This window comes from Neolamprologus brichardi, chromosome 1, assembly GCF_056152115.1.
Source record: "Neolamprologus brichardi isolate AB-2024 chromosome 1, ASM5615211v1, whole genome shotgun sequence".
NCBI lineage: Eukaryota > Metazoa > Chordata > Actinopteri > Cichliformes > Cichlidae > Neolamprologus > Neolamprologus brichardi.
In genome coordinates, this window is record NC_142104.1 from 44,563,642 (window position 1) to 44,586,875 (window position 23,234).

The 23,234-nt window shown below is 41.7% G+C and overlaps 1 protein-coding gene across 1 annotated transcript in view; it reads left to right on the forward strand.

Moving 5' to 3' along the window:
• Positions 1 to 23,234, forward strand: part of LOC102797586 (uncharacterized) — a 54,133-nt gene that overhangs the window by 19,676 nt on the left and 11,223 nt on the right. Inside the window, exons 26-34 of the mRNA XM_087843065.1 lie at positions 143 to 271; positions 711 to 852; positions 1,442 to 1,485; positions 1,641 to 1,844; positions 1,954 to 19,500; positions 20,067 to 20,344; positions 21,842 to 22,013; positions 22,460 to 22,704; positions 22,813 to 22,996. Coding sequence (XP_087699191.1) covers positions 143 to 271; positions 711 to 852; positions 1,442 to 1,485; positions 1,641 to 1,844; positions 1,954 to 19,500; positions 20,067 to 20,344; positions 21,842 to 22,013; positions 22,460 to 22,704; positions 22,813 to 22,996 — 18,945 coding nt within the window. The remainder of the gene's footprint in view (positions 1 to 142; positions 272 to 710; positions 853 to 1,441; positions 1,486 to 1,640; positions 1,845 to 1,953; positions 19,501 to 20,066; positions 20,345 to 21,841; positions 22,014 to 22,459; positions 22,705 to 22,812; positions 22,997 to 23,234) is intronic.

Here is a 23,234-nt window from a genome sequence, read left to right on the forward strand (position 1 = left end):
GATCGTACAATAATAGATACAGAGAAAACCCAACAATCATATGACCCCCTATGAGCAAGAACTTTGGTGACAGTGGGAAGGAAAAACATCATTTTTTAAAATGCTGTACAAGTCTAATAAGCAATGGTTTTGTTTCTTGCAGCTATTTTCTGTGACTACTATAATTCACCTGGTGAATGTGAGTGGCACTATAAGCCTTGTGGAGCTAATTGCATGAAAACATGTAGGAATCCATCTGGAAACTGCTCGTCACTCATCACCAACCTGGAAGGTACATCAGGCACAGTATTGATATGCCACTTTGTGGACTATTTATTTTTGTTTTAAATGTGGAGCTTAAGTCAACAGAACAACAGACAGTGGTTCACAAGCTTTTTCCATCATTCCCCACATGGCAGGAAGCAATATTTTCACGCCCCATCTAAACAAAACAATGACAGAAAAGCCTACCTGCAACTGTATTTAGATAATGAACTCATTCACAATGAATCCTTCAGTAATTTTTGTTTTAAACAAGCAACTTTCATTTCAAACAACTATTTGTAACTTTTGTCATGAGACAGCTTCCTTAGTCTACACCACTTCTTCAAAAAAGCAACAAGTTAAACAGAATGTGAACATTGCCAAATTGAGAAATGTTTACAAAAAAGCTTTACATGTATTCTACTTGTAAATTTACTCAAGTTAATCACTATTTTAAAACATCGTAGGCTGCTATCCACAGTGTCCCCCAAACCAACCCTACTTTGATGAAGACACTATGAAGTGCGTGGACCAGTGTGGATGCTATGATGACCAAGGCAACAATTACAACATTGGTGAAAAGGTTCCATCAGAGAACTGCTACACCTGGTATGTGTCACACAAGATGCATCATTCCATCCATTTTAGCACACAGTACATAATGATGCACGTAGAATTTAACATGTGGTCTTTTGATGTAAGTATATAAAATATAATACACGGTGCCATTAAAAAGTATTTGCCTTTTACTGGCAGTGAGTCTTTCACATAACTTTAGAGACAAACTGTTTGTGTGAGACAAAACTCCTCTATACTCCAGGGAAGGTTCACTGCTGGTTCAAGTTTTCATTGTGTATGGATAAGGGCTGTCATAGTGGCTTTGTAATCCTTTTCAGAATTGTATATGATAAAGTTGTTTCTCAGGTAATTCTTTAGATTTTGGCCTGATGAATCGCTTTGTAAGATCATTAAACCTGCTGCACTTTGATAAGGGCAAAGGGCTAGGTAAATGTAAATATTTTATTACTCTATTATTTCAATGATTTGAAAAAAAGGAAGTAGAAAGAAGGCAAAACCTTTCTCATGGCACTGTATGTGAAATATACAGTTATTAAGAAGTAAATGTGATGTTTAACATGCCACAGTGAGTGTAAAACCAGACACAAGTGAAATAACCACAACGTTGTTTTCTTTCAAGCTTATGTACAATGTCGGGGATACAATGTAACTACAGTGTTAACTGTAAGTATACTATAAGCTTGTATAGCTATGCTATAAATCTATTGCTTGGTAAATTGAAAAAACATTTATTTTCAAATATCATTTATTATATATAATATAATAAATGTTTATGAATTAATTTGTATTTACAAAAAGACTAAATGTTTTACTTGTAGATTGTCAATGCATCATTAATGGAAAAATGTACAACTATGGGGACAATATCTACAACACAACTGATGGCCTAGGAAACTGCATCACAGCTGAGTGTGCAGAGAATGGAATTGTAACAAGGAGCATATACCCCTGCTTTAATACCACAACACCTGCGCCAACAACAACTCCATTTACGTTTAGTACAATACTAAAGACCACTTCAGGTATTAAACTGATCATTTCTCAAAGAAATAGAAAGAGTATTGAGAAAATTGAATTGAATTATGGAATTATATGCATGTTTTAATGTCATGTCATTGTATTTTGTCACAGTTATTAGTACTACATCTCCATTAAATACTACATTTGAATATGAAACCACATCGGCAAAACTAACCACACCAGAAGTTACAGAAATTACATCTGGGCCTTTCACTACCACTAAAGGAACAGCTGCAACACCTGAAGAGACAACAGCATTTGAATCCACAACAGCAACAATTATGACAACAAAACCACCAAAAATAGTTACATCGGGACCAACAACCTCCCCTACCACAGCTGTTGTTGAAACCACGACCACAGTTCCACATGTTGAAACAACAGGTCAAGGATCCACCACGGTTACATCAAAACCATCTGTGAGTACTGAAATTACATCTGGGCCTTTCACTACCACTAAAGGAACAGCTGCAACACCTGAAGAGACAACAGCATTTGAATCCACAACAGCAACAATTATGACAACAAAACCACCAAAAATAGTCACATCGGGACCAACAACATCCTCTACCACATCTCCATCAACCTCAGTTGTTGTAACTGGATCATCATTTTCCTCAACTGTAATTACAAATCCTTCTGTTTTAAACACAACTATTTTAACTTCAACATCTACAGGTTCAACTTCTATTGCTCCCATAACAGAGACACTTCCAGGCAGCACGACTGTTTACGCAACAAGTGTAAACCCCAGTGAAACCACAACCACATTGGGACCAACAACATCCTCTACCACAGCTGTGTTTGAAACCACGACCACAGTTCCACATGTTGAAACAACAGGTCAAGGATCCACCATGGTTACATCAAAACCATCTGTGAGTACTGAAATTACATCTGGGCCTTTCACTACCACTAAAGGAACAGCTGCAACACCTGAAGAGACAACAGCATTTGAATCCACAACAGCAACAATTATGACAACAAAACCACCAAAAATAGTTACATCGGGACCAACAACATCCTCTACCACAGCTGTTGTTGAAACCACGACCACAGTTCCACATGTTGAAACAACAGGTCAAGGATCCACCACGGTTACATCAAAACCATCTGTGAGTACTGAAATTACATCTGGGCCTTTCACTACCACTAAAGGAACAGCTGCAACACCCGAAGAGACAACAGCATTTGAATCCACAACAGCAACAATTATGACAACAAAACCACCAAAAATAGTTACATCGGGACCAACAACATCCTCTACCACAGCTGTTGTTGAAACCACGACCACAGTTCCACATGTTGAAACAACAGGTCAAGGATCCACCACGGTTACATCAAAACCATCTGTGAGTACTGAAATTACATCTGGGCCTTTCACTACCACTAAAGGAACAGCTGCAACACCTGAAGAGACAACAGCATTTGAATCCACAACAGCAACAATTATGACAACAAAACCACCAAAAATAGTTACATCGGGACCAACAACATCCTCTACCACAGCTGTTGTTGAAACCACGACCACAGTTCCACATGTTGAAACAACAGGTCAAGGATCCACCACGGTTACATCAAAACCATCTGTGAGTACTGAAATTACATCTGGGCCTTTCACTACCACTAAAGGAACAGCTGCAACACCTGAAGAGACAACAGCATTTGAATCCACAACAGCAACAATTATGACAACAAAACCACCAAAAATAGTTACATCGGGACCAACAACATCCTCTACCACAGCTGTTGTTGAAACCACGACCACAGTTCCACATGTTGAAACAACAGGTCAAGGATCCACCACGGTTACATCAAAACCATCTGTGAGTACTGAAATTACATCTGGGCCGTTCACTACCACTAAAGGAACAGCTGCAACACCTGAAGAGACAACAGCATTTCAATCCACAACAGCAACAATTATGACAACAAAACCACCAAAAATAGTTACATCGGGACCAACAACATCCTCTACCACAGCTGTTGTTGAAACCACGACCACAGTTCCACATGTTGAAACAACAGGTCAAGGATCCACCACGGTTACATCAAAACCATCTGTGAGTACTGAAATTACATCTGGGCCTTTCACTACCACTAAAGGAACAGCTGCAACACCTGAAGAGACAACAGCATTTGAATCCACAACAGCAACAATTATGACAACAAAACCACCAAAAATAGTTACATCGGGACCAACAACATCTTCTACCACAGCTGTTGTTGAAACCACGACCACAGTTCCACATGTTGAAACAACAGGTCAAGGATCCACCACGGTTACATCAAAACCATCTGTGAGTACTGAAATTACATCTGGGCCTTTCACTACCACTAAAGGAACAGCTGCAACACCCGAAGAGACAACAGCATTTGAATCCACAACAGCCACACTTGTGACAACAAAACCACCAAAAACAGTTACATCGGGACCAACAACATCCTCTACCACAGCTGTTGTTGAAACCACGACCACAGTTCCACATGTTGAAACAACAGGTCAAGGATCCACCACGGTTACATCAAAACCATCTGTGAGTACTGAAATTACATCTGGGCCTTTCACTACCACTAAAGGAACAGCTGCAACACCTGAAGAGACAACAGCATTTGAATCCACAACAGCAACAATTATGACAACAAAACCACCAAAAATAGTTACATCGGGACCAACAACATCTTCTACCACAGCTGTTGTTGAAACCACGACCACAGTTCCACATGTTGAAACAACAGGTCAAGGATCCACCACGGTTACATCAAAACCATCTGTGAGTACTGAAATTACATCTGGGCCTTTCACTACCACTAAAGGAACAGCTGCAACACCTGAAGAGACAACAGCATTTGAATCCACAACAGCAACAATTATGACAACAAAACCACCAAAAATAGTTACATCGGGACCAACAACATCCTCTACCACAGCTGTTGTTGAAACCACGACCACAGTTCCACATGTTGAAACAACAGGTCAAGGATCCACCACGGTTACATCAAAACCATCTGTGAGTACTGAAATTACATCTGGGCCGTTCACTACCACTAAAGGAACAGCTGCAACACCTGAAGAGACAACAGCATTTCAATCCACAACAGCAACAATTATGACAACAAAACCACCAAAAATAGTTACATCGGGACCAACAACATCCTCTACCACAGCTGTTGTTGAAACCACGACCACAGTTCCACATGTTGAAACAACAGGTCAAGGATCCACCACGGTTACATCAAAACCATCTGTGAGTACTGAAATTACATCTGGGCCGTTCACTACCACTAAAGGAACAGCTGCAACACCTGAAGAGACAACAGCATTTGAATCCACAACAGCAACAATTATGACAACAAAACCACCAAAAATAGTTACATCGGGACCAACAACATCCTCTACCACAGCTGTTGTTGAAACCACGACCACAGTTCCACATGTTGAAACAACAGGTCAAGGATCCACCATGGTTACATCAAAACCATCTGTGAGTACTGAAATTACATCTGGGCCTTTCACTACCACTAAAGGAACAGCTGCAACACCTGAAGAGACAACAGCATTTGAATCCACAACAGCAACAATTATGACAACAAAACCACCAAAAATAGTTACATCGGGACCAACAACATCCTCTACCACAGCTGTTGTTGAAACCACGACCACAGTTCCACATGTTGAAACAACAGGTCAAGGATCCACCACGGTTACATCAAAACCATCTGTGAGTACTGAAATTACATCTGGGCCGTTCACTACCACTAAAGGAACAGCTGCAACACCTGAAGAGACAACAGCATTTGAATCCACAACAGCCACAGTTGTGACAACAAAACCACCAAAAATAGTTACATCGGGACCAACAACATCCTCTACCACAGCTGTTGTTGAAACCACGACCACAGTTCCACATGTTGAAACAACAGGTCAAGGATCCACCACGGTTACATCAAAACCATCTGTGAGTACTGAAATTACATCTGGGCCTTTCACTACCACTAAAGGAACAGCTGCAACACCTGAAGAGACAACAGCATTTGAATCCACAACAGCAACAATTATGACAACAAAACCACCAAAAATAGTTACATCGGGACCAACAACATCTTCTACCACAGCTGTTGTTGAAACCACGACCACAGTTCCACATGTTGAAACAACAGGTCAAGGATTCACCACGGTTACATCAAAACCATCTGTGAGTACTGAAATTACATCTGGGCCGTTCACTACCACTAAAGGAACAGCTGCAACACCTGAAGAGACAACAGCATTTGAATCCACAACAGCAACAATTATGACAACAAAACCACCAAAAATAGTTACATCGGGACCAACAACATCCTCTACCACAGCTGTTGTTGAAACCACGACCACAGTTCCACATGTTGAAACAACAGGTCAAGGATCCACCACGGTTACATCAAAACCATCTGTGAGTACTGAAATTACATCTGGGCCGTTCACTACCACTAAAGGAACAGCTGCAACACCTGAAGAGACAACAGCATTTGAATCCACAACAGCAACAATTATGACAACAAAACCACCAAAAATAGTTACATCGGGACCAACAACATCCTCTACCACAGCTGTTGTTGAAACCACGACCACAGTTCCACATGTTGAAACAACAGGTCAAGGATCCACCACGGTTACATCAAAACCATCTGTGAGTACTGAAATTACATCTGGGCCTTTCACTACCACTAAAGGAACAGCTGAAACACCTGAAGAGACAACAGCATTTGAATCCACAACAGCAACAATTATGACAACAAAACCACCAAAAATAGTTACATCGGGACCAACAACATCCTCTACTACAGCTGTTGTTGAAACCACGACCACAGTTCCACATGTTGAAACAACAGGTCAAGGATCCACCACGGTTACATCAAAACCATCTGTGAGTACCGAAATTACATCTGGGCCGTTCACTACCACTAAAGGAACAGCTGCAACACCTGAAGAGACAACAGCATTTGAATCCACAACAGCAACAATTATGACAACAAAACCACCAAAAATAGTTACATCGGGACCAACAACATCCTCTACCACAGCTGTTGTTGAAACCACGACCACAGTTCCACATGTTGAAACAACAGGTCAAGGATCCACCACGGTTACATCAAAACCATCTGTGAGTACTGAAATTACATCTGGGCCTTTCACTACCACTAAAGGAACAGCTGCAACACCTGAAGAGACAACAGCATTTGAATCCACAACAGCAACAATTATGACAACAAAACCACCAAAAATAGTTACATCGGGACCAACAACATCCTCTACCACAGCTGTTGTTGAAACCACGACCACGGTTCCACATGTTGAAACAACAGGTCAAGGATCCACCACGGTTACATCAAAACCATCTGTGAGTACCGAAATTACATCTGGGCCTTTCACTACCACTAAAGGAACAGCTGCAACACCTGAAGAGACAACAGCAATTGAATCCACAACAGCCACACTTGTGACAACAAAACCACCAAAAATAGTTACATCGGGACCAACAACATCCTCTACCACAGCTGTTGTTGAAACCACGACCACAGTTCCACATGTTGAAACAACAGGTCAAGGATCCACCACGGTTACATCAAAACCATCTGTGAGTACTGAAATTACATCTGGGCCTTTCACTACCACTAAAGGAACAGCTGCAACACCTGAAGAGACAACAGCATTTGAATCCACAACAGCAACAATTATGACAACAAAACCACCAAAAATAGTTACATCGGGACCAACAACATCCTCTACTACAGCTGTTGTTGAAACCACGACCACAGTTCCACATGTTGAAACAACAGGTCAAGGATCCACCACGGTTACATCAAAACCATCTGTGAGTACTGAAATTACATCTGGGCCGTTCACTACCACTAAAGGAACAGCTGCAACACCTGAAGAGACAACAGCATTTGAATCCACAACAGCAACAATTATGACAACAAAACCACCAAAAATAGTTACATCGGGACCAACAACATCCTCTACCACAGCTGTTGTTGAAACCACGACCACAGTTCCACATGTTGAAACAACAGGTCAAGGATCCACCATGGTTACATCAAAACCATCTGTGAGTACTGAAATTACATCTGGGCCTTTCACTACCACTAAAGGAACAGCTGCAACACCTGAAGAGACAACAGCATTTGAATCCACAACAGCAACAATTATGACAACAAAACCACCAAAAATAGTTACATCGGGACCAACAACATCCTCTACCACAGCTGTTGTTGAAACCACGACCACAGTTCCACATGTTGAAACAACAGGTCAAGGATCCACCACGGTTACATCAAAACCATCTGTGAGTACCGAAATTACATCTGGGCCGTTCACTACCACTAAAGGAACAGCTGCAACACCTGAAGAGACAACAGCATTTGAATCCACAACAGCAACAATTATGACAACAAAACCACCAAAAATAGTTACATCGGGACCAACAACATCCTCTACCACAGCTGTTGTTGAAACCACGACCACAGTTCCACATGTTGAAACAACAGGTCAAGGATCCACCACGGTTACATCAAAACCATCTGTGAGTACTGAAATTACATCTGGGCCGTTCACTACCACTAAAGGAACAGCTGCAACACCTGAAGAGACAACAGCATTTGAATCCACAACAGCAACAATTATGACAACAAAACCACCAAAAATAGTTACATGGGGACCAACAACATCCTCTACCACAGCTGTTGTTGAAACCACGACCACAGTTCCACATGTTGAAACAACAGGTCAAGGATCCACCACGGTTACATCAAAACCATCTGTGAGTACTGAAATTACATCTGGGCCTTTCACTACCACTAAAGGAACAGCTGCAACACCTGAAGAGACAACAGCATTTGAATCCACAACAGCAACAATTATGACAACAAAACCACCAAAAATTGTTACATCGGGACCAACAACATCCTCTACCACAGCTGTTGTTGAAACCACGACCACAGTTCCACATGTTGAAACAACAGGTCAAGGATCCACCACGGTTACATCAAAACCATCTGTGAGTACCGAAATTACATCTGGGCCGTTCACTACCACTAAAAGAACAGCTGCAACACCTGAAGAGACAACAGCATTTGAATCCACAACAGCAACAATTATGACAACAAAACCACCAAAAATAGTTACATCGGGACCAACAACATCCTCTACCACAGCTGTTGTTGAAACCACGACCACAGTTCCACATGTTGAAACAACAGGTCAAGGATCCACCACGGTTACATCAAAACCATCTGTGAGTACTGAAATTACATCTGGGCCTTTCACTACCACTAAAGGAACAGCTGCAACACCTGAAGAGACAACAGCATTTGAATCCACAACAGCAACAATTATGACAACAAAACCACCAAAAATAGTTACATCGGGACCAACAACATCCTCTACCACAGCTGTTGTTGAAACCACGACCACAGTTCCACATGTTGAAACAACAGGTCAAGGATCCACCACGGTTACATCAAAACCATTTGTGAGTACTGAAATTACATCTGGGCCTTTCACTACCACTAAAGGAACAGCTGCAACACCTGAAGAGACAACAGCATTTGAATCCACAACAGCAACAATTATGACAACAAAACCACCAAAAATAGTTACATCGGGACCAACAACATCCTCTACCACAGCTGTTGTTGAAACCACGACCACAGTTCCACATGTTGAAACAACAGGTCAAGGATCCACCATGGTTACATCAAAACCATCTGTGAGTACTGAAATTACATCTGGGCCTTTCACTACCACTAAAGGAACAGCTGCAACACCTGAAGAGACAACAGCATTTGAATCCACAACAGCAACAATTATGACAACAAAACCACCAAAAATAGTTACATCGGGACCAACAACATCCTCTACCACAGCTGTTGTTGAAACCACGACCACAGTTCCACATGTTGAAACAACAGGTCAAGGATCCACCACGGTTACATCAAAACCATCTGTGAGTACTGAAATTACATCTGGGCCTTTCACTACCACTAAAGGAACAGCTGCAACACCTGAAGAGACAACAGCATTTGAATCCACAAAAGCAACAATTATGACAACAAAACCACCAAAAATAGTTACATCGGGACCAACAACATCCTCTACCACAGCTGTTGTTGAAACCACGACCACAGTTCCACATGTTGAAACAACAGGTCAAGGATCCACCACGGTTACATTAAAACCATCTGTGAGTACTGAAATTACATCTGGGCCTTTCACTACCACTAAAGGAACAGCTGCAACACCTGAAGAGACAACAGCATTTGAGTCCACAACAGGAACAATTATGACAACAAAACCACCAAAAATAGTTACATCGGGACCAACAACATTCTCTACCACAGCTGTTGTTGAAACCACGACCACAGTTCCACATGTTGAAACAACAGGTCAAGGATCCACCACGGTTACATCAAAACCATCTGTGAGTACTGAAATTACATCTGGGCCTTTCACTACCACTAAAGGAACAGCTGCAACACCTAAAGAGACAACAGCATTTGAATCCACAACAGCAACAATTATGACAACAAAACCACCAAAAATAGTTACATCGGGACCAACAACATCCTCTACCACAGCTGTTGTTGAAACCACGACCACAGTTCCACATGTTGAAACAACAAGTCAAGGATCCACCACGGTTACATCAAAACCATCTGTGAGTACTGAAATTACATCTGGGCCTTTCACTACCACTAAAGGAACAGCTGCAACACCTGAAGAGACAACAGCATTTGAATCCACAACAGCAACAATTATGACAACAAAACCACCAAAAATAGTTACATCGGGACCAACAACATCCTCTACCACAGCTGTTGTTGAAACCACGACCACAGTTCCACATGTTGAAACAACAGGTCAAGGATCCACCACGGTTACATCAAAACCATCTGTGAGTACTGAAATTACATCTGGGCCTTTCACTACCACTAAAGGAACAGCTGCAACACCTGAAGAGACAACAGCATTTGAATCCACAACAGCAACAATTATGACAACAAAACCACCAAAAATAGTTACATCGGGACCAACAACATCCTCTACCACAGCTGTTGTTGAAACCACGACCACAGTTCCACATGTTGAAACAACAGGTCAAGGATCCACCACGGTTACATCAAAACCATCTGTGAGTACTGAAATTACATCTGGGCCTTTCACTACCACTAAAGGAACAGCTGCAACACCTGAAGAGACAACAGCATTTGAATCCACAACAGCAACAATTATGACAACAAAACCACCAAAAATAGTTACATCGGGACCAACAACATCCTCTACCACAGCTGTTGTTGAAACCACGACCACAGTTCCACATGTTGAAACAACAGGTCAAGGATCCACCACGGTTACATATAAACCATCTGTGAGTACTGAAATTACATCTGGGCCTTTCACTACCACTAAAGGAACAGCTGCAACACCTGAACAGACAACAGCATTTGAATCCACAACAGCCACACTTATGACAACAAAACCACCAAAAATAGTTACATCGGGACCAACAACATCCTCTACCACAGCTGTTGTTGAAACCACGACCACAGTTCCACATGTTGAAACAACAGGTCAAGGATCCACCACGGTTACATCAAAACCATCTGTGAGTACTGAAATTACATCTGGGCCTTTCACTACCACTAAAGGAACAGCTGCAACACCTGAAGAGACAACAGCATTTGAATCCACAACAGCAACAATTATGACAACAAAACCACCAAAAATAGTTACATCGGGACCAACAACATCCTCTACCACAGCTGTTGTTGAAACCACGACCACAGTTCCACATGTTGAAACAACAGGTCAAGGATCCACCACGGTTACATCAAAACCATCTGTGAGTACTGAAATTACATCTGGGCCTTTCACTACCACTAAAGGAACAGCTGCAACACCCAAAGAGACAACAGCATTTGAATCCACAACAGCAACAATTATGACAACAAAACCACCAAAAATAGTTACATCGGGACCAACAACATCCTCTACCACAGCTGTTGTTGAAACCACGACCACAGTTCCACATGTTGAAACAACAGGTCAAGGATCCACCACGGTTACATCAAAACCATCTGTGAGTACTGAAATTACATCTGGGCCGTTCACTACCACTAAAGGAACAGCTGCAACACCTGAAGAGACAACAGCATTTGAATCCACAACAGCAACAATTATGACAACAAAACCACCAAAAATAGTTACATCGGGACCAACAACATCCTCTACCACAGCTGTTGTTGAAACCACGACCACAGTTCCACATGTTGAAACAACAGGTCAAGGATCCACCACGGTTACATCAAAACCATCTGTGAGTACTGAAATTACATCTGGGCCTTTCACTACCACTAAAGGAACAGCTGCAACACCTGAAGAGACAACAGCATTTGAATCCACAACAGCAACAATTATGACAACAAAACCACCAAAAATAGTTACATCGGGACCAACAACATCCTCTACCACAGCTGTTGTTGAAACCACGACCACAGTTCCACATGTTGAAACAACAGGTCAAGGATCCACCACGGTTACATATAAACCATCTGTGAGTACTGAAATTACATCTGGGCCTTTCACTACCACTAAAGGAACAGCTGCAACACCTGAACAGACAACAGCATTTGAATCCACAACAGCAACACTTATGACAACAAAACCACCAAAAATAGTTACATCGGGACCAACAACATCCTCTACCACAGCTGTTGTTGAAACCACGACCACAGTTCCACATGTTGAAACAACAGGTCAAGGATCCACCACGGTTACATCAAAACCATCTGTGAGTACTGAAATTACATCTGGGCCTTTCACTACCACTAAAGGAACAGCTGCAACACCTGAAGAGACAACAGCATTTGAATCCACAACAGCAACAATTATGACAACAAAACCACCAAAAATAGTTACATCGGGACCAACAACATCCTCTACCACAGCTGTTGTTGAAACCACGACCACAGTTCCACATGTTGAAACAACAGGTCAAGGATCCACCACGGTTACATCAAAACCATCTGTGAGTACTGAAATTACATCTGGGCCGTTCACTACCACTAAAGGAACAGCTGCAACACCTGAAGAGACAACAGCATTTGAATCCACAACAGCAACAATTATGACAACAAAACCACCAAAAATAGTTACATCGGGACCAACAACATCCTCTACCACAGCTGTTGTTGAAACCACGACCACAGTTCCACATGTTGAAACAACAAGTCAAGGATCCACCACGGTTACATCAAAACCATCTGTGAGTACTGAAATTACATCTGGGCCTTTCACTACCACTAAAGGAACAGCTGCAACACCTGAAGAGACAACAGCATTTGAATCCACAACAGCAACAATTATGACAACAAAACCACCAAAAATAGTTACATCGGGACCAACAACATCCTCTACCACAGCTGTTGTTGAAACCACGACCACAGTTCCACATGTTGAAACAACAGGTCAAGGATCCACCACGGTTACATCAAAACCATCTGTGAGTACTGAAATTACATCTGGGCCTTTCACTACCACTAAAGGAACAGCTGCAACACCTGAAGAGACAACAGCATTTGAATCCACAACAGCAACAATTATGACAACAAAACCACCAAAAATAGTTACATCGGGACCAACAACATCCTCTACCACAGCTGTTGTTGAAACCACGACCACAGTTCCACATGTTGAAACAACAGGTCAAGGATCCACCACGGTTACATCAAAACCATCTGTGAGTACTGAAATTACATCTGGGCCTTTCACTACCACTAAAGGAACAGCTGCAACACCTGAAGAGACAACAGCATTTGAATCCACAACAGCAACAATTATGACAACAAAACCACCAAAAATAGTTACATCGGGACCAACAACATCCTCTACCACAGCTGTTGTTGAAACCACGACCACAGTTCCACATGTTGAAACAACAGGTCAAGGATCCACCACGGTTACATATAAACCATCTGTGAGTACTGAAATTACATCTGGGCCTTTCACTACCACTAAAGGAACAGCTGCAACACCTGAACAGACAACAGCATTTGAATCCACAACAGCCACACTTATGACAACAAAACCACCAAAAATAGTTACATCGGGACCAACAACATCCTCTACCACAGCTGTTGTTGAAACCACGACCACAGTTCCACATGTTGAAACAACAGGTCAAGGATCCACCACGGTTACATCAAAACCATCTGTGAGTACTGAAATTACATCTGGGCCGTTCACTACCACTAAAGGAACAGCTGCAACACCTGAAGAGACAACAGCATTTGAATCCACAACAGCAACAATTATGACAACAAAACCACCAAAAATAGTTACATCGGGACCAACAACATCCTCTACCACAGCTGTTGTTGAAACCACGACCACAGTTCCACATGTTGAAACAACAGGTCAAGGATCCACCACGGTTACATATAAACCATCTGTGAGTACTGAAATTACATCTGAGCCTTTCACTACCACTAAAGGAACAGCTGCAACACCTGAAGAGACAACAGCATTTGAATCCACAACAGCAACAATTATGACAACAAAACCACCAAAAATAGTTACATCGGGACCAACAACATCCTCTACCACAGCTGTTGTTGAAACCACGACCACAGTTCCACATGTTGAAACAACAGGTCAAGGATCCACCACGGTTACATCAAAACCATCTGTGAGTACTGAAATTACATCTGGGCCGTTCACTACCACTAAAGGAACAGCTGCAACACCTGAAGAGACAACAGCATTTGAATCCACAACAGCAACAATTATGACAACAAAACCACCAAAAATAGTTACATCGGGACCAACAACATCCTCTACCACAGCTGTTGTTGAAACCACGACCACAGTTCCACATGTTGAAACAACAGGTCAAGGATCCACCACGGTTACATCAAAACCATCTGTGAGTACTGAAATTACATCTGGTCCTTTCACTACCACTAAAGGAACAACTTCAACACCCAAAGAGACAACAGCATTTGAATCCACAACAGCAACAATTATGACAACAAAACCACCAAAAATAGTTACATCGGGACCAACAACATCCTCTACCACAGCTGTTGTTGAAACCACGACCACAGTTCCACATGTTGAAACAACAGGTCAAGGATCCACCATGGTTACATCAAAACCATCTGTGAGTACTGAAATTACATCTGGGCCTTTCACTACCACTAAAGGAACAGCTGCAACACCTGAAGAGACAACAGCATTTGAATCCACAACAGCAACAATTATGACAACAAAACCACCAAAAATAGTTACATCGGGACCAACAACATCCTCTACCACAGCTGTTGTTGAAACCACGACCACAGTTCCACATGTTGAAACAACAGGTCAAGGATCCACCACGGTTACATCAAAACCATCTGTGAGTACTGAAATTACATCTGGGCCTTTCACTACCACTAAAGGAACAGCTGCAACACCTGAAGAGACAACAGCATTTGAATCCACAACAGCAACAATTATGACAACAAAACCACCAAAAATAGTTACATCGGGACCAACAACATCCTCTACCACAGCTGTTGTTGAAACCACGACCACAGTTCCACATGTTGAAACAACAGGTCAAGGATCCACCACGGTTACATCAAAACCATCTGTGAGTACTGAAATTACATCTGGGCCGTTCACTACCACTAAAGGAACAGCTGCAACACCTGAAGAGACAACAGCATTTGAATCCACAACAGCCACACTTATGACAACAAAACCACCAAAAATAGTTACATCGGGACCAACAACATCCTCTACCACAGCTGTTGTTGAAACCACGACCACAGTTCCACATGTTGAAACAACAGGTCAAGGATCCACCACGGTTACATCAAAACCATCTGTGAGTACTGAAATTACATCTGGGCCGTTCACTACCACTAAAGGAACAGCCGCAACACCTGAAGAGACAACAGCATTTGAATCCACAACAGCAACAATTATGACAACAAAACCACCAAAAATAGTTACATCGGGACCAACAACATCCTCTACCACAGCTGTTGTTGAAACCACGACCACAGTTCCACATGTTGAAACAACAGGTCAAGGATCCACCATGGTTACATCAAAACCATCTGTGAGTACTGAAATTACATCTGGGCCTTTCACTACCACTAAAGGAACAGCTGCAACACCTGAAGAGACAACAGCATTTGAATCCACAACAGCAACAATTATGACAACAAAACCACCAAAAATAGTTACATCGGGACCAACAACATCCTCTACCACAGCTGTTGTTGAAACCACGACCACAGTTCCACATGTTGAAACAACAGGTCAAGGATCCACCACGGTTACATCAAAACCATCTGTGAGTACTGAAATTACATCTGGGCCGTTCACTACCACTAAAGGAACAGCTGCAACACCTGAAGAGACAACAGCATTTGAATCCACAACAGCAACAATTATGACAACAAAACCACCAAAAATAGTTACATCGGGACCAACAACATCCTCTACCACAGCTGTTGTTGAAACCACGACCACAGTTCCACATGTTGAAACAACAGGTCAAGGATCCACCACGGTTACATCAAAACCATCTGTGAGTACTGAAATTACATCTGGGCCGTTCACTACCACTAAAGGAACAGCTGCAACACCCGAAGAGACAACAGCATTTGAATCCACAACAGCCACACTTATGACAACAAAACCACCAAAAATAGTTACATCGGGACCAACAACATCCTCTACCACAGCTGTTGTTGAAACCACGACCACAGTTCCACATGTTGAAACAACAGGTCAAGGATCCACCACGGTTACATCAAAACCATCTGTGAGTACTGAAATTACATCTGGGCCGTTCACTACCACTAAAGGAACAGCCGCAACACCTGAAGAGACAACAGCATTTGAATCCACAACAGCAACAATTATGACAACAAAACCACCAAAAATAGTTACATCGGGACCAACAACATCCTCTACCACAGCTGTTGTTGAAACCACGACCACAGTTCCACATGTTGAAACAACAGGTCAAGGATCCACCATGGTTACATCAAAACCATCTGTGAGTACTGAAATTACATCTGGGCCTTTCACTACCACTAAAGGAACAGCTGCAACACCTGAAGAGACAACAGCATTTGAATCCACAACAGCAACAATTATGACAACAAAACCACCAAAAATAGTTACATCGGGACCAACAACATCCTCTACCACAGCTGTTGTTGAAACCACGACCACAGTTCCACATGTTGAAACAACAGGTCAAGGATCCACCACGGTTACATCAAAACCATCTGTGAGTACTGAAATTACATCTGGGCCTTTCACTACCACTAAAGGAACAGCTGCAACACCCGAAGAGACAACAGCATTTGAATCCACAACAGCAACAATTATGACAACAAAACCACCAAAAATAGTTACATCGGGACCAACAACATCCTCTACCACAGCTGTTGTTGAAACCACGACCACAGTTCCACATGTTGAAACAACAGGTCAAGGATCCACCTCGGTTACATCAAAACCATCTGTGAGTACTGAAATTACATCTGGGCCGTTCACTACCACTAAAGGAACAGCTGCAACACCTGAAGAGACAACAGCATTTGAATCCACAACAGCAACAATTATGACAACAAAACCACCAAAAATAGTTACATCGGGACCAACAACATCCTCTACCACAGCTGTTGTTGAAACCACGACCACAGTTCCACATGTTGAAACAACAGGTCAAGGATCCACCACGGTTACATCAAAACCATCTGTGAGTACTGAAATTACATCTGGGCCTTTCACTACCACTAAAGGAACAACTTCAACACCCAAAGAGACAACAGCATTTGAATCCACAACAGCAACAATTATGACAACAAAACCACCAAAAATAGTTACATCGGGACCAACAACATCCTCTACCACAGCTGTTGTTGAAACCACGACCACAGTTCCACATGTTGAAACAACAGGTCAAGGATCCACCATGGTTACATCAAAACCATCTGTGAGTACTGAAATTACATCTGGGCCTTTCACTACCACTAAAGGAACAGCTGCAACACCTGAAGAGACAACAGCATTTGAATCCACAACAGCAACAATTATGACAACAAAACCACCAAAAATAGTTACATCGGGACCAACAACATCCTCTACCACAGCTGTTGTTGAAACCACGACCACAGTTCCACATGTTGAAACAACAGGTCAAGGATCCACCACGGTTACATCAAAACCATCTGTGAGTACTGAAATTACATCTGGGCCTTTCACTACCACTAAAGGAACAGCTGCAACACCTGAAGAGACAACAGCATTTGAATCCACAACAGCAACAATTGTGACAACAAAACCACCAAAAATAGTTACATCGGGACCAACAACATCCTCTACCACAGCTGTTGTTGAAACCACGACCACAGTTCCACATGTTGAAACAACAGGTCAAGGATCCACCACGGTTACATCAAAACCATCTGTGAGTACTGAAATTACATCTGGGCCGTTCACTACCACTAAAGGAACAGCTGCAACACCTGAAGAGACAACAGCATTTGAATCCACAACAGTCACACTTATGACAACAAAACCACCAAAAATAGTTACATCGGGACCAACAACATCCTCTACCACAGCTGTTGTTGAAACCACGACCACAGTTCCACATGTTGAAACAACAGGTCAAGGATCCACCACGGTTACATCAAAACCATCTGTGAGTACTGAAATTACATCTGGGCCGTTCACTACCACTAAAGGAACAGCCGCAACACCTGAAGAGACAACAGCATTTGAATCCACAACAGCAACAATTATGACAACAAAACCACCAAAAATAGTTACATCGGGACCAACAACATCCTCTACCACAGCTGTTGTTGAAACCACGACCACAGTTCCACATGTTGAAACAACAGGTCAAGGATCCACCATGGTTACATCAAAACCATCTGTGAGTACTGAAATTACATCTGGGCCTTTCACTACCACTAAAGGAACAGCTGCAACACCTGAAGAGACAACAGCATTTGAATCCACAACAGCCACACTTATGACAACAAAACCACCAAAAATAGTTACATCGGGACCAACAACATCCTCTACCACAGCTGTTGTTGAAACCACGACCACAGTTCCACATGTTGAAACAACAGGTCAAGGATCCACCACGGTTACATCAAAACCATCTGTGAGTACTGAAATTACATCTGGGCCGTTCACTACCACTAAAGGAACAGCCGCAACACCTGAAGAGACAACAGCATTTGAATCCACAACAGCAACAATTATGACAACAAAACCACCAAAAATAGTTACATCGGGACCAATCACATCCTCTGCCACAGCTGCATCAACCCCAGTTGTCGTAACAGGATCATCGTTTTCTTCAACTGCAATTTCAAATCCTTCTGTTTTAAACACAACTATTTTACCCTCAACATCTAGAGGTACAACTTCTTTTACTCCTACAACAGAGACTCTTCCAGGCAGCACGACTGTTTACGCAACTAGTGTAAGCCCCAGTGTAACCACAACCACAGCTGCTTCTTCATCACCCCTTAATACAACCTCGACACGATGTGTATGCATTGTCAATGGAGCTTCGCATCATGCTGGTAGGTTTCTTTTTCATTTTTGTTATCATTTTATTTTTCTTTAATTCTGAACACATGTTGTTAGGACACCTCTGTTTTTGTTTTAATTTCAAGTTTAGACCCAGTTAGCTTTCCTATAGCAGATTCTCCCAAGCATTCAGGAAAACAGTATACAGTATACTATAGATAATTCTATTTCTGGGGCCAGAGCAGGTGACATTGTAACTTCAGCTGCATGTTACTACTGTCTGGCTGTCTGAATGGTCTCCACAAAAACCAACATGGGTTTCACTTTCTGCACAGTATGTCACTGTATATAGGTCGTTAAGTCCCTCAATGTTGTTTTCATCCATTATCTTACCTCAAATTTAGAGTTTTATATTCTCATCTGAAGTTCTTATTTGAATGCATATTGTTCTAAATCCCAGAGCTTTTCATGAAGAAAAAACATATCAGTCTTTAGTTAGAAATGGACATAACAAAAACTGTTAATTTGACACACACATACGCATCCAGCCTGTCCAGTTAGATACCAGTACAGCGCTTGTTTAATTATCTGTGTTTTGTTTTTGTTTGTTTTTCCACAGGGGACCTTGTGTACAATGTCACTGATGGGTTAGGGTGGTGTTATGCTGCATTTTGCAATGCATCTTGTGAAATTGAGACGCAGTCCAGTCCATGTCCTGTGACACCAAGTGTGCCCACTACTGCACACTCTACAACTACAGTATTCAGCACTACTACAAAGGCCACAATTTCCAGCTCAGTACCTCTGACAACAACTAGTCCTGCCTCCTTTACTTCAAGTACATCAATAACTTCATCTACTCAAAATGTCTGCAATGAGGTGTATCCACCGAGACAGGTGTGACATGATTACATATGTTTTTATTATTTATTGAGTGAGGGCAATGTATGGGCTTTTTGTTAAATACCACGTTGGTGCTGGTGTGACACCCTGAACCTGACTGCAATAATAGCTATATCTATTTTTTTCATTTACCACTGTGGTGCCTCGGTGAATACCAGTTGAGAGGCTGTAGAGTGTAGATCCACAATAGAGCATTTGGTAATTCCAAGTCCATGGTGTTGATTTGTTGATAATAGGCCTACCTTAGTGCACCACTGTGTACAGCTATGCTCTAAGCCAGAGGTTCCCAAAGTGTGGGGCCCACCCCCTAGGGGGGCACAGAGCCATTGCAGGGGGGTGGGTGGGGGGGCGGTATGAAAAGAAAAAGAACGTTTGGATGCTGCTAGCATAATTGACAGGTTTTTAACGGGGCTTCCATACAAACAAACGCAACATGCATCATATTTGATGCATATTTGGAGCATCAAATATGATGCTCCAAATATGAAACATCATATTTGGTGATGTTTCATATTTGGAGATGAAACATTTGGAGAATGTATTGATAGCAATGTTGAAGATTATTACACAGGAAAAAAACAACTACATGTAAAATAATCACACGGTGACGCCTCTGCCTTTGTAAATGGAGGGACAGTAACTGCATGTAAAACCTGCAGACAGTCAGATTAACAGTATTTTGTCTCTATCATTCTGCAATTCATCTCATGTAAACAATAACGTGGCCACAGCGTGACGTGAAAAAAGGCACATACCTTTGACGTTGCCTGACGAACAAAAATGGAGTTAAAAGTTAAAAAATCTCCGTTTTTGGTGATTTGAAACGCCATTTACGTGTGGACGAAAAGCCCAAACGCATAGAAACAGCTGCGTTTTCAAAAATGACCGTGTAGGTGTGGACGTAGCGTAAAAGAGTTAGTATGTGAAATCAGACCAGAGTCGAGATGTGAAATAAACCGCAATGGAGTTTGAAAGCAAAATATGAGTCTGTGTGGTGGAAGGATGTGTTTGCGTGTTGGGGGGGGGGGGACATTTTTCTTCTAAAACAAAGGGGGGCCCAGCAAAAAAAGTTTGGGAACCACTGCTCTAAGCTGAAAAAACCATATAATGCAGAAATGAAACTCAGTGGCTGAATGCAGCAGTGGTTAGCACAGCTGCTTCACAGGGTGAATGTTTCTGGTTTGAAAACAACTTGGGGCTCTTTGTTAGCATGTTCTGTACCTGTGGGGGTTCTTTCACATATTAATAATAATCTGGTGACTTCAGCTTTACTGTTACTTCACAGATTTAAAATGTAAAAACTTTCAAAAATAAATAAACATATTTTAGATATGTGCAAAATGCAATAAATTACTAAATAAAAGAGCACATGTCTGGGATAAGAATAATTATAAACCTAAATGAGATTATGACAATTTACTTGAAAGACAGTGTATTTTAAACAAACCCATGATCTCCTAAATCATCTTTTGTTTGTCAATACTTGTTCAGAATGGAGAGTCCTGGGATGCCGGCAACTGCACCACAGCTACGTGCATCAATGGGAAGATTATAACGATGCCAACAGTCTGTCCTACTGTGCAGCAGCCCATCTGCACCAATGGACGCAGTGCTGCTAAGATCTCTGATGATGACGGATGCTGCCCTCACTACGAATGTCGATGTAAGCTGAATAATGTTTAATATAAATACACACCAAAATATAAAAATACACTATGAAATCTGTCTCTTTGATATTCTGCAGATAATCTCGTGTCAGAGCCTTGAGGCTTGTAAATACATGAAAAGCCACCACTGATCAACAACATGAATACCATTCATGTTGTTGCTAGTTATTTAGGCTGTTATTGTCTATCGTCTTTTTGTGGCATATTTATTGTTGTGCATGTGTGCATATGGTGACGTTTTTACATTACTGTGCTCTGTTTTATCTACAGCACTTTGGCCAACCTTGTATTAAATGTTCTTTATAAATAAAATGAGATCAGCCTGCATCCTGACTGTTTAGGCAGATCTACAGTATCTTTTGTTAACTTCTGACACTTGTCTATTTCTCCTGTTCCAGTTATTACTTAACATTTTATATACACGATTCTTTTCACCCTGCAGGTGTGTGCAGTGTCTGGTGTGGATCCCACTACTTAACATTTGATGGAGAATCCTACAATTTCAATGAGAACTGCTCTTACTACCTGGTCAAAGAGATCATTGCTAAATATAACCTGACTGTTGCAGTTAACCGTGATTGTGATCCATCAGGCAGTACATTCTGTCCCAAGGTTCTTACTGTTACATATAAATCTTTCAAAGTGGTTTTGACTCAGCTGATGTCTTCAGGAATATCAGCTAATGCGGTAAGCAATGATTCAATTTGACCAAGCGAAAGCTGATCTAATGGTTAATCTTTCAAATGATGCGTGTTTCACACTATTTTTTAATGTAAATTGTGTTGTTACCTACAGGTGTTTGTCAATCAGCAAAAGATCTATCCTGCCTATAGCAATTCTGTCCTGCGCATTACTGGCACAGATATAATCACCACATTGGAGTTACAGGACATCAGTGCAAAAATAGTCTATTCAGGCTCTTCATTCAGCATTGACCTTCCCTACTCCCTCTTTGAAGGAAACACAGAGGGACAATGTGGTGAGTTAGAGAATACTTCTCCCAATCTTTAACCCAAACAATGACCATTAATAAGCCAAATATTAATAATAGAAAAGATTCCTCAGCCACTTGCAATCAAATTTAACTCTAATCCATATCCAATCTAGAAGGTGAGACAGCCTCAGCACACTTTGGTTAATAATAATAATAATGGATTGCATTTATACAGCGCTTTTCAGGGCCCTCAAAGCGCTTTACAATTCCACTATTCATTCAC